This window comes from Dicentrarchus labrax, unplaced genomic scaffold (assembly GCF_905237075.1).
Source record: "Dicentrarchus labrax unplaced genomic scaffold, dlabrax2021, whole genome shotgun sequence".
NCBI lineage: Eukaryota > Metazoa > Chordata > Actinopteri > Moronidae > Dicentrarchus > Dicentrarchus labrax.
This window is the reverse complement of record NW_026136721.1, coordinates 9,166,453-9,176,496: the sequence shown is the minus strand read 5'-3', so window position 1 is coordinate 9,176,496 and position 10,044 is coordinate 9,166,453. Positions and strand designations below refer to the sequence as shown.

The 10,044-nt window shown below is 37.0% G+C and overlaps 1 protein-coding gene across 1 annotated transcript in view; it reads left to right on the top strand.

Moving 5' to 3' along the window:
* The window catches only part of LOC127355313 (collagen alpha-1(XVII) chain), a 26,224-nt gene continuing 16,180 nt past the window's right edge, over positions 1-10,044 (top strand). Inside the window, exons 1-13 of the mRNA XM_051386067.1 lie at positions 1-166; positions 4,155-4,228; positions 4,677-4,718; positions 5,668-6,213; positions 6,290-6,337; positions 6,425-6,475; positions 6,633-6,680; positions 7,327-7,467; positions 7,719-7,817; positions 8,950-9,018; positions 9,105-9,185; positions 9,325-9,375; positions 9,822-9,983. Coding sequence (XP_051242027.1) covers positions 4,165-4,228; positions 4,677-4,718; positions 5,668-6,213; positions 6,290-6,337; positions 6,425-6,475; positions 6,633-6,680; positions 7,327-7,467; positions 7,719-7,817; positions 8,950-9,018; positions 9,105-9,185; positions 9,325-9,375; positions 9,822-9,983 — 1,402 coding nt within the window. The 5' untranslated portion in view covers positions 1-166; positions 4,155-4,164. The remainder of the gene's footprint in view (positions 167-4,154; positions 4,229-4,676; positions 4,719-5,667; positions 6,214-6,289; positions 6,338-6,424; positions 6,476-6,632; positions 6,681-7,326; positions 7,468-7,718; positions 7,818-8,949; positions 9,019-9,104; positions 9,186-9,324; positions 9,376-9,821; positions 9,984-10,044) is intronic.

Sequence of the window (10,044 nt, the reverse complement as noted above, 5' to 3'; positions counted from 1 at the left end):
CTCTCCATGTACATTCAAATCCCTGGCACTGCACAGCGTATACCTCCAGCACCTGGACTTTATAGTCTACACTGTAATGTGGTGAATAGGATAGACTGATTACATTTTATCTGCTGGAGGACATGAGAGGGTGAGGGATTTTTTTCTTGCACAAATGATCTAAAAGGTAAGGAAAACACACTACTGTTCTTCCTCAAGGAAATGTTAAGTTAAGATTGAACTTTGTATAATTTCAGGTTGTTGGAACTTAGAAATAATAACATAAATTATAGTAGCACATAATAGTTGCAAATAACAGTAATAACTATGATAATAGTGGTTGAACCCTGTGATTTAACAGTCTTTAAAGAGTGTTTATAACAAGTTTTTAATGTAAGGTTTTGTGAGAAAATGAATAAAGACTAAATAAAAGATTAGATAAGATCAACTTTATTGATACCACACACGGAAATTAGAAATGCCCGGACAGTAAAGATTAGTAACCTTACAAAAACAGAAACATTTTTAGATCTCATTTAGATTAAGATCTTGTTCCTTAGAGAAACTTTAGAACAATACATACAATATGAAGCATGAAAAACAAAGATAAAAGACTATATATCATGAAGTTTATTTAGATATGTGAGGAGTTAAGGAAGTTGCAATATATGATTGAAGACACAAAAATTGCAGTGAATAAATAAATGCACTTAAAGAAATAGAATTGGGTGGTGGGTAAAGTATGTTGTATCTGTAGACTGCAGCATTAGCAGCATTAAATGCTGTTATTGCACTTTAAGATTTATAAAACAATGTAAAACTCTATAATCTTATCAACAATCTGCTCAGTCTATATTTGATGTTTGCATTACAGCTGCCTGCATTATAGTTGAGAAACATAGGTAAATGATGTATGTAAGAAAGCCCAGGAGATTAAATATTTTATAATATATAATTCTTTCTTACTCCTACCTTCATGTGGGTGCAGGCTGGGCGGTTTGGTGGTGGTAATATATAGTATCTATGGGTGACATTGCTGGATGCTTCACCCTGATTCTCCAGTCAGAACAATCTAATATTTCCAAAAATGACCAATCACAACCAAATAAAATTATTGCTTTCAATGGAAAAGCTATCTCTAGCAATTCAAATTTCAAACAGTCATATCAAAAAGCCTATATTTTAGCTTTATGATGTCTGGGTTTTGAGAAGATTGCTTACGATCATGGGTGATAAAATCTAACTAAACACATAAAGTGAAGATAATTAGATGACATTTCAAAAGCAGTAACTTAAAAATCAAGAAGTTACAAGGACATCTAAATAGCAATCAAATGCACATAATTAATTAGCTTACAAAAGGCCACATCTATGTATCTATATATCTATAAATCTTTCACAATAATGAGGGCCAGGAGAGCCAAGTAGAACCATGTTGAACCGTAATGGAGTTAACTGATCTGCCTCACACAGAAAACGGACAAAATGTCCCCATATTTCATGTTAGTGTCTTTAAAGCAAGACTATGTAACCATCTGAACCGCAGCTACGGCAGCCACAAGGAGCCATTAGGTGATAATGTTAAATACTATAACATAGTGTAACAGTTACGGCAGTGTATTGCTGCCACGGCAGAAAAAGAGCATTGGATCAGTATCACATTATATGTATGTAACATATATGATATATGTTATTATTATTGTTATAACAAGAAGTTTTTCACGTAATAACGACATACAAACTCTACACTATACAGCACGAAACTGTTCTTGTTATAATAATGTTACATGATATGAAATGTAAGACGTTTTATGTTTTAACAACATGTTTGAACATCAAATATTTTACATTATAACAAGATAAATAGTACATTGTTATAATGTGATAAGATTGTATGTCGTAATAATGTGAAAATATCTTGTTATAACAATACATTTTTATGTTATACTGATAATACTGACTTGTTTTTTTGTTGTTGCTGTAGCAAAACCTATGAATGTATTGAATTGAAAAAAATTGTGCCTTTTATACAGCTGTTCTTTCTTTCAAACGTTATATTGTATCGCTTTAATCTTAATCAGCACATCACAGCAGATGTTGGAGAGGTGTTCTGAAGAGTGACTTTTACAACTGTGTTGGTTTTACAGTCACAAATGTTGCTGGAGCATGCTTGTGATTACACTATTCATGCCAACAGGCATCATACTCTCAATGAATACAACCTACCTACCTACAGACTAAATCCTTACTGCTGTTTCATGTCTTCTTGTTATTGACCATTGTAGTGCTTCTGTCTCAGCAGAAAAAACAACTTCTTCTTCCAGAAAAGTAACTAAATTAGTTACTCGGTTACAACTTATAAAAGTAACTATTGCGTTACTTTTAAGTACATTTTTAAATGCTCAAATGTCTTTAACGGAACTTAAAATACATGTGCATGTTCAATTATTTATGATAAATCTGAATATTATAATGAAATGGAGACTTAATACAATCCATTATTAACAGAAACAATGTACACAAATCTAAACTATTTTAATGTTGCTGTGGGACAAAGTGAGACTACCCTCCAATCAAATGCCATGTATGTAGATATTATGTTTATATAGTGGATCAATACAAATAACACAATAGATGTTTTGGAACTTTTGATATGTATTGCCCCTCAACAGGCCACAACTGGGCAAAATTAAATTATGCTTGTTAAGCACTATACCAAAAATAAATAACAAATATATACACTCTTTGTAGTGCAAATAAAACAAAAAAAAAACTTCAGACAGTTGGTAGATATACTGTACTTCAAGTATTTTCTTCCTCGAAAAAGTAAAACAGTGTAACAGTATGAGGTGCCTTTAATCTAACTGAAAAGTACAATGTATAGCAAAACTAAGGAATCCAAATATAAACAGGTAATACATGAGAAATAAAAATAAATCTCTTTCTCTGGCCATTGACAATCTCACTTCAAGAGGCTGCAGCCAGCCAACAAATAAATCTAAATTAAATGATGCTCTTTAAGCAACGTACCAAAAATGTATTCAAACAATATATACACTCTTTTTAGTGCAAATGTAATAAGATGCAACACAACTCGCCATACCTGTCTCTCGTTGACTGACTCGCTTGTGTTGTTTGTTGTGTGTCCAACTATGTGTGCTTTCAAACACCCGTCCAACTCTACCTCTGATTGGCTTACCAGGAAATTTTACTCAACCTCAGCCAATTGTCAGCATTTATGCGCTTGTCTCGTGCACTGCCCACTAACCAAGGAAGAACAGTAAAAAAAAGTCTTTGCCTCTCGGCTCAGAGATCTAGTTGGTCTGATGAAAAAAAACAGCTTCAATTATAGTAATGTGCCGCACTTTTTAGCAGTAACGGTAACGGCGTTATTAAGATGGGAAGAGTAATCAATTAGATTACTCGTTACTGAAAAAAGTAACGCCTTTAGTAACGGCGTTATTTATAACGCGGTTATTTATAACGGCGTTATTCCCATCACTGAATACTACCCCCTAGTGGCTTTAAAATTAGTCATTTAAAAAGTGTCCCAAATTTTTCTCATTTAAATTTTTTTTATTTGTAATCTCTATAATATAAAGAAGTAACTTTTTTCTTGTGGTATTTTTTTTATTTTAAACAAAATCAGCCATGTCAGCATCCGTATGCCCCTGCACTGACACACAGTCTATAGCTTCAGTAATCAGTTAAGGGTTCAGTCCATCTGTATGACTGCAGGGCAAAGATTTTATGTCATTTCCCCCAGCTATGACTGAAACCCCAGACCTGTTTCTGCTGAGTTTCTGTAGTGATTTGTCTTTATATGCTGGAGGACTTTTGTTTAGAAGAAAGCCACATTCATCAAGTGAACAAAGAGCTACGCCCTTTCTATACAGCTTCAGGTGAACCCTTTTAATCAATGGCATGTTCTATAGAGTCCTTTTCACAAGAGGCATGGCTTCAAAAAAAAGAAATATGACCACGCAAACTGAAAAAATGTGACTAGATGTGTGTGTGCAAATAGTGCCTTAGGATATAGTAGCATTCCACTTCAATCTGATGAAAATCGACTTTTTTACAGAGTTCAGTCTTTCATATTTCACACAGTGTAACAGTCTTTTCCTCATGAATCTTTTAAAGCATAAAAACAGTGCATGCTCTGTTTTTTGCAACAGCTAGCATTGGATGGACAATCTAATTACCACCCAGACTGTCAGTTCTGGTGGAGGTGCTGGAGGAAGTAGCAGAGGTAAGATCTAAGAGGTGCTGGTTAATCTGTCTCTGTTCTCAAATGCAAAACCGGCAATGCAGTGATGCATACACTTTTTCTTTCTTTCTTTCTTTCTTTCTTTCTTTTTCAACATCATTACTTACTTTAAACAAGCATAAAGAAGCTTTGAAATGGCATATGCTATGAGTGACAACAGTATATGGCATTAGCTTGACGACAGCATTGAAAGGGCACACGTTTTAAGGTATCTGTCTCAGCCTCAGTACAATGAGTTGAACAGAATAATTCCCAGAACACGCTGTAAACTGTTTTTATAAGGACTATTTCTTGGGTAGAAAGTAGTTCCAATGAAAACTGATCACAATGAACCTACCCTTTAAAGTCCACATTTTAGAAAATAGTATATAATATAATAGTAATAGTCTAAAAAAGTATTTGTATTTGATTATTTAATTTTTCTTTACAGTGGCAACAAAATCAATAACGACTTCTCGGCTGACATCACAAAGTAAGCAGTGCCATCAGTTATCTTTGTACTATAGTGTATTTCATTATCTATTCAGATATATATTGAAGATTTATATAATTTGTTGGATTACACACATATTGAATGGTAGCTTGTGTGAAGTTAAAGCTGCACTAATGGATATTTTTTATGTTAAACTTTGGCTCAAAGGGTTATCTGTCACACAAATATAACATACTTGCTGCTGCTGCCCTGATTAACCCTAGGTTCGCACTGCCTACCTGGGGGAATGTCTTGCTTTTAATTACAGTGTCCATATTAACAGATTAGAGCAGTCACACAGCCCGCACAGCTGTGGCTGCAGTGATGCTTCACTAGAAAGTCGTGGGCTCATGGTTCCCAGCAGAAATAAAGTCAAAATGGTCTTTGTTTCAGATTAAAAGCTGGCGTTTCTGTGGACAGAATCTATTCATATGTGAACAAGATTTTTTATAGTATGGTATTTATCAAAGGCAAACTCAGTATGGAAAGAGAGGGCTTCTAACACGCTGTCAGAGGAAACACCACACACGTGCCAGATGCAACTGTTCTGTGCCAATATGTTATATTTGAGTGACATAAATTAACCTGATATATGGGTGGAGGATGTAATGGTATATAGGGTAATAAGGCATGTCCAGGCACACTACCAGGCAGGCAGATTCTTACCTTGGGAATGTGATAACAAAAAAGAAATGCTGAAGGGTGTTCACGTTATAGGTCAAATATTAACTTTGCCAGTGGAGTCTTGTCGTTTAAACTGGAATCACGCAATTAGATATTAGCCATCCTCAGCCCCAGCGGGCAATGCCATCTGAGTGTTTGATGGAGGCTTTGATAATATATGCCTTTATGAAATGAGATGAAAAACACAAGGATGATATTTTAATGAAAAATTTAATAAATGATCAATGTCTCCTGCTGTCTTTCAATTTTAATTATTTTCCTATAGGTGATCTTTCTCTGGTTGCTGGAGGGTCAGGTGGAAGAGCTGCAACAGGAGGCTCAAGTGGCACAAGCAGCTCAGTCCTGATCACATCCAGCAGCTCCCAAGCCTCCAGCTCCGGTGGATACGGAGCCAGCAAGGGCACTGGAGGCATCAGCATCACTACTCTAGGAGCCTCTTCTGCTGTATCCTCGGGTGGAGGGAGTTCAGCAGCTTCAGGGGGCACGGGCTCAGGGTCAGGGGCAGGGGCTGCGGGCGGTGGAGGTGGAGGGGGAGCGGCAGGAGCAGGAGCAGGAGCAGGGGCAGGGTTTAGAGCGGCTGCAGGGGGGTCCTCCAGCATGTCCTCTAGTTATGCAAGTGGTGGCAGAGAAGGAAAAAGGGAAGGGGGTCTAGGTGCTGTGACTGTTTCAACGGTGACGAAGAACAGCTACAGTTCAGGAGGATCTGGGGAAACGAAGAGAGGATCGTCCTCAGGAATCACTTATTCACCTATTCCCAAAGAGAGGAAGAGCATGACCACCATGGCAGCAGCTTTCTCGGAGGCCTTTGATGGTTAGTCATAGGTCAAAGGTCAATTTATTCTTGCTGCTTTACTAAACTGAATGACCTTTATTTTGTTATGTTTCAGAGAGTTCAAGCACAAACTCCTCTCCAGAGTACAACAGGAAGGAGTATGGTAAGATTTACTTGAATCCCAGATTACACTCTGGATTGTGCACATGTATACAAACTGTTACAAACATACATGTCTTTTTTCTTTCAGGCACTTCATTCATTTCAAGCTCTGCCACCAGAGGGAGAAGTCAGAGCAGAGGTACAGTGAGAGCTCTGACACACTCACGTGAAGGGATAGTACATAAACACTACATATAGTTACATATCAGTACAATTTTGGCCTTTACTTTGCAGATTAGTACCACAGGATAAAGCAATAACGATATTTAATGAAGCATATGTTCTGTTTGTCTTAGAGAGTGAGATCAGAACCAGGCTTCAGAGTGCTTCTCCTCCAGCAAGTTGTGAGTACGACTCTTCATGGCCGTGCATATCCACATACCTGCAGTCAGTGTGAGACTCAGGGAAAAATAAAAAGGCTACTAGCGTGTTTTCTCCACTGGAAGGGCACCCAAAGGGAACTTTGTCAAATTCTTTCCACTGGAAGAAGTTTATCATGTTCAAGTTCATACTGTACTCTACTCTACGTACTTTTTACTCCACTACAATTTGACAGCTATAGTTACTAGATACTTTACAAACCAAGGTTTGACATACAAAACATATGAAGAACCTTTAAAACATGATGCACTGTAAAAAAAAAACCTAGGGTCGGATTCAGTTGGAGTTTCCTTGAAACAGGGGCCGCCAGAATCAACACAAAATGACACTTTAGTTACATGCAGGACTTTTACTTGTATTTAAGTATTTTTTACAGAGTATTATTGCTACTCTTACTTTAAATAGTAAGTAGTAAATAATCTGAATACTTTCCCCACCACTGCGTATCAGATCCTAAAGAATGTCTTTCTGATTTTGATTTGTTGATTTTTTGCTCATATGCACTGTGAGACTAATGCAAATGTAATCAGGAAGTATAGTCCATTTGAATTTGTTACTGGAGCAGGAGTGGTCCTCCGTTTGATGCTCACTGTTAGCTCTGCTGTGCAGGGACGGAGCTGGACGACGTGAAGCGTCTGCTGAGAGGAAACCCTTCCAAGACCAGCCCCACTCAGTCCCCTGACAACACACTGCCCATCCCTAAGAAGGCCAGCGTGGAAACTAGGACCATGTCTGAGAGCTCCAGCACAGGTTCAACCAATCAGCTGTCATGTCTGTTATCTTTAAGACTGATATTATAATTCATACTTCAACAGTCCACAGTCAACAGGAAATAAGAAATAAGATGCTGAATGAAAATACCAGACATCATTGCAATATTAGTTTTCTGTTTTTGGTCAGATTTATTTTGGAGTTTTAATGCATGATTGTTTACAGTACATTCCACATGCCCCCAGTTTTTAATTGTACCTGGCTGTTTACCATTTTTCTGTCTTCTATAGAGCACTATGGCAGTGTTTGGTCTGGAGGTGTGAGCAGCAGCTACAGTTACAATACCAACCCCAACAACCTGTCCACTTCCTCCACAATGTACCAGTCAGGTCAGTCACATATGTCAGCCCATACCATCAGCAACTGGTTGCCATTAGGAAATGATATTGCAGATGTACAACTATTTAATCTAACCATTCTCATCTCAAGTCATACCTTAAAGAAAGAAAAAACTGAATATAAAAATAGAATGAATGTAAATGTGTGTCCTGTTCAAAGGACTAATAATTAAATGAGAAAAACTCAAAATCAACCTGTGTTTCCAGAAACAATGTCCTACAGCAAAAAGTAGATGAAAACTTTAAGAGGCCATTATTATGGTTCATATTTCTATTTGGGAGGTCTACTATAATATGTTTATGTGCTTCAGTGTTCAAAAAACACATTCTTTTTCTGTCTGACACACTTTTCTTTAAGAAGACCCTCCCAAGAAACCCAGTCGGCCAGCTCCCATTAGCCTGAGCAGGCACGGCCCAATGCATAGTTTCTCTGGGATTCAGTGGGCGGGACTGGACTATCACCCAGCCTATAGGTGGTGCCTGTTACAATGTGATGTAATACTCTTTGGTGCAGACCTTTTACACAAATAACACACCAAAGCACAGGGAAAACCCTTAACAGCATAATATGGCCTCTTTAATATTTTATAGAGTTTTTCTCATATTTTTTTTTAATGCTTTGAGTAGAACATGTGGGATTTAATTCCCCTCACTTATATTGGCTTTCAAAGGTTGATTTCTCAGAACATCAGAACATAAAACTCATAAATACTATCTGCATAATTGCATACCACTTGGAGAAAATATGCCTTTGTCTAATTTAAGGTGAACTTACCCTTTAAAGCCAAATCAACCACTTTCCAAAATAAAATCCATTCACACTTCAAGAGAAACCCCATATAGGCTACAGTATGTTCCTTTTGTACATTAATCTAGATAAAAGTAAGGACACACACAAGATGAATTAAAAATAACAGTATTAAAAAATACCACTTGAAGCAGATTTCAACGAGGTATCATACAAAGGCTTTCATGGAATGCCTTATCTTGTTATTTACTGTGAGAACCTGCTGTGTGAGATTGTTTTTATAGGTGAACAGGGCCAGAATCTATGATATATTCTATTCTCCAGCTGTGATAGATGGACAAATAAGTCTGTGCTCTGTTGTGTCACGATACACAGGAGGAGTTCAGAACAACCTGACACTCAGCTCTCCCTCCATGAACAGTGGACTATCTGCTTGCAGCACTGGTGAGCCTCTTCCTGTCATACAACAGCACACATCCTCAGCTTGGCAATGTCGGTGGATCACATTGTTGTTTTTCCCTCTGTCTCAGTTCCTCTGTATGGTGTTCAGAATAACCTGGTCCCTAGCAGTCCCACTGTCCTCTCCCCCACAGGAACCAACACACATATAGGTAAAGCATGTGTAGTCTTCATGCATGTAGTGATTTACAGCCGATATCAAGAAAAGGTCCATTGCTTTTCTTCTAATCACCTATTAATATCATATTGCAACAACAATTGTTGTCTACTGTCATTTTTGTCTCTTCACAGTTTATGGTGTGCAGAAAAATGCATCTGGTACTGGAATTAGCACAACCACAGGTGAGGCATTATTAAGTAGGCCTGTGTAAAAAAAAAAAAAATTTTTTTTTTTTAAGAGTCACTGAAACATCCAACATCTTAGACCTCAGACCTATTATTAAGACAAGTGCTTCCTTTGACATGAAATAAACTATAAATCATAATTTAGTCTTTATCAGAGTCACTGTCCAATGGTTTTTTTTTTTTTTTCAAAAAAATTTTTTAAAAATTAGTTAAAAAATCACTTTTTTTTTTTTTCTTTTTTAAAAAAAAAAAAAAAAAAAAAAAAAAAAATAATATAAAAAAAAAAAAAGGAGATTTTTTTTTTTTTTTTTTTACATAAAATAGTTGAAAGGTGTTTTTTTTTTTTTTTTTTGGGTTTGTTTATGAGTATGGATGCCAAATATTTATAGTAGGTCCTCATTATGTAAATAGATTATTAATGTCATGCTGTTTGTTTCTGACAGTGAGACCCAGCAGTCCCACTCCTGACGAGGCCTCAGGCAAAGACTTCAAGTTTGTGCTGATCGAGAAGGAGAACGCTCCTGTCAAGAAGGAAACAGAGCGGTTGGTCATGGCCAAAGACACAGGGAAGCAGTTCATGTCTGCTGCACCCTCCACTGCTTCTGGTAACACGTCCCCCGCTCCCTCAACTTCTTCTATTGCCACTGCCATCGCCAGATAAACATT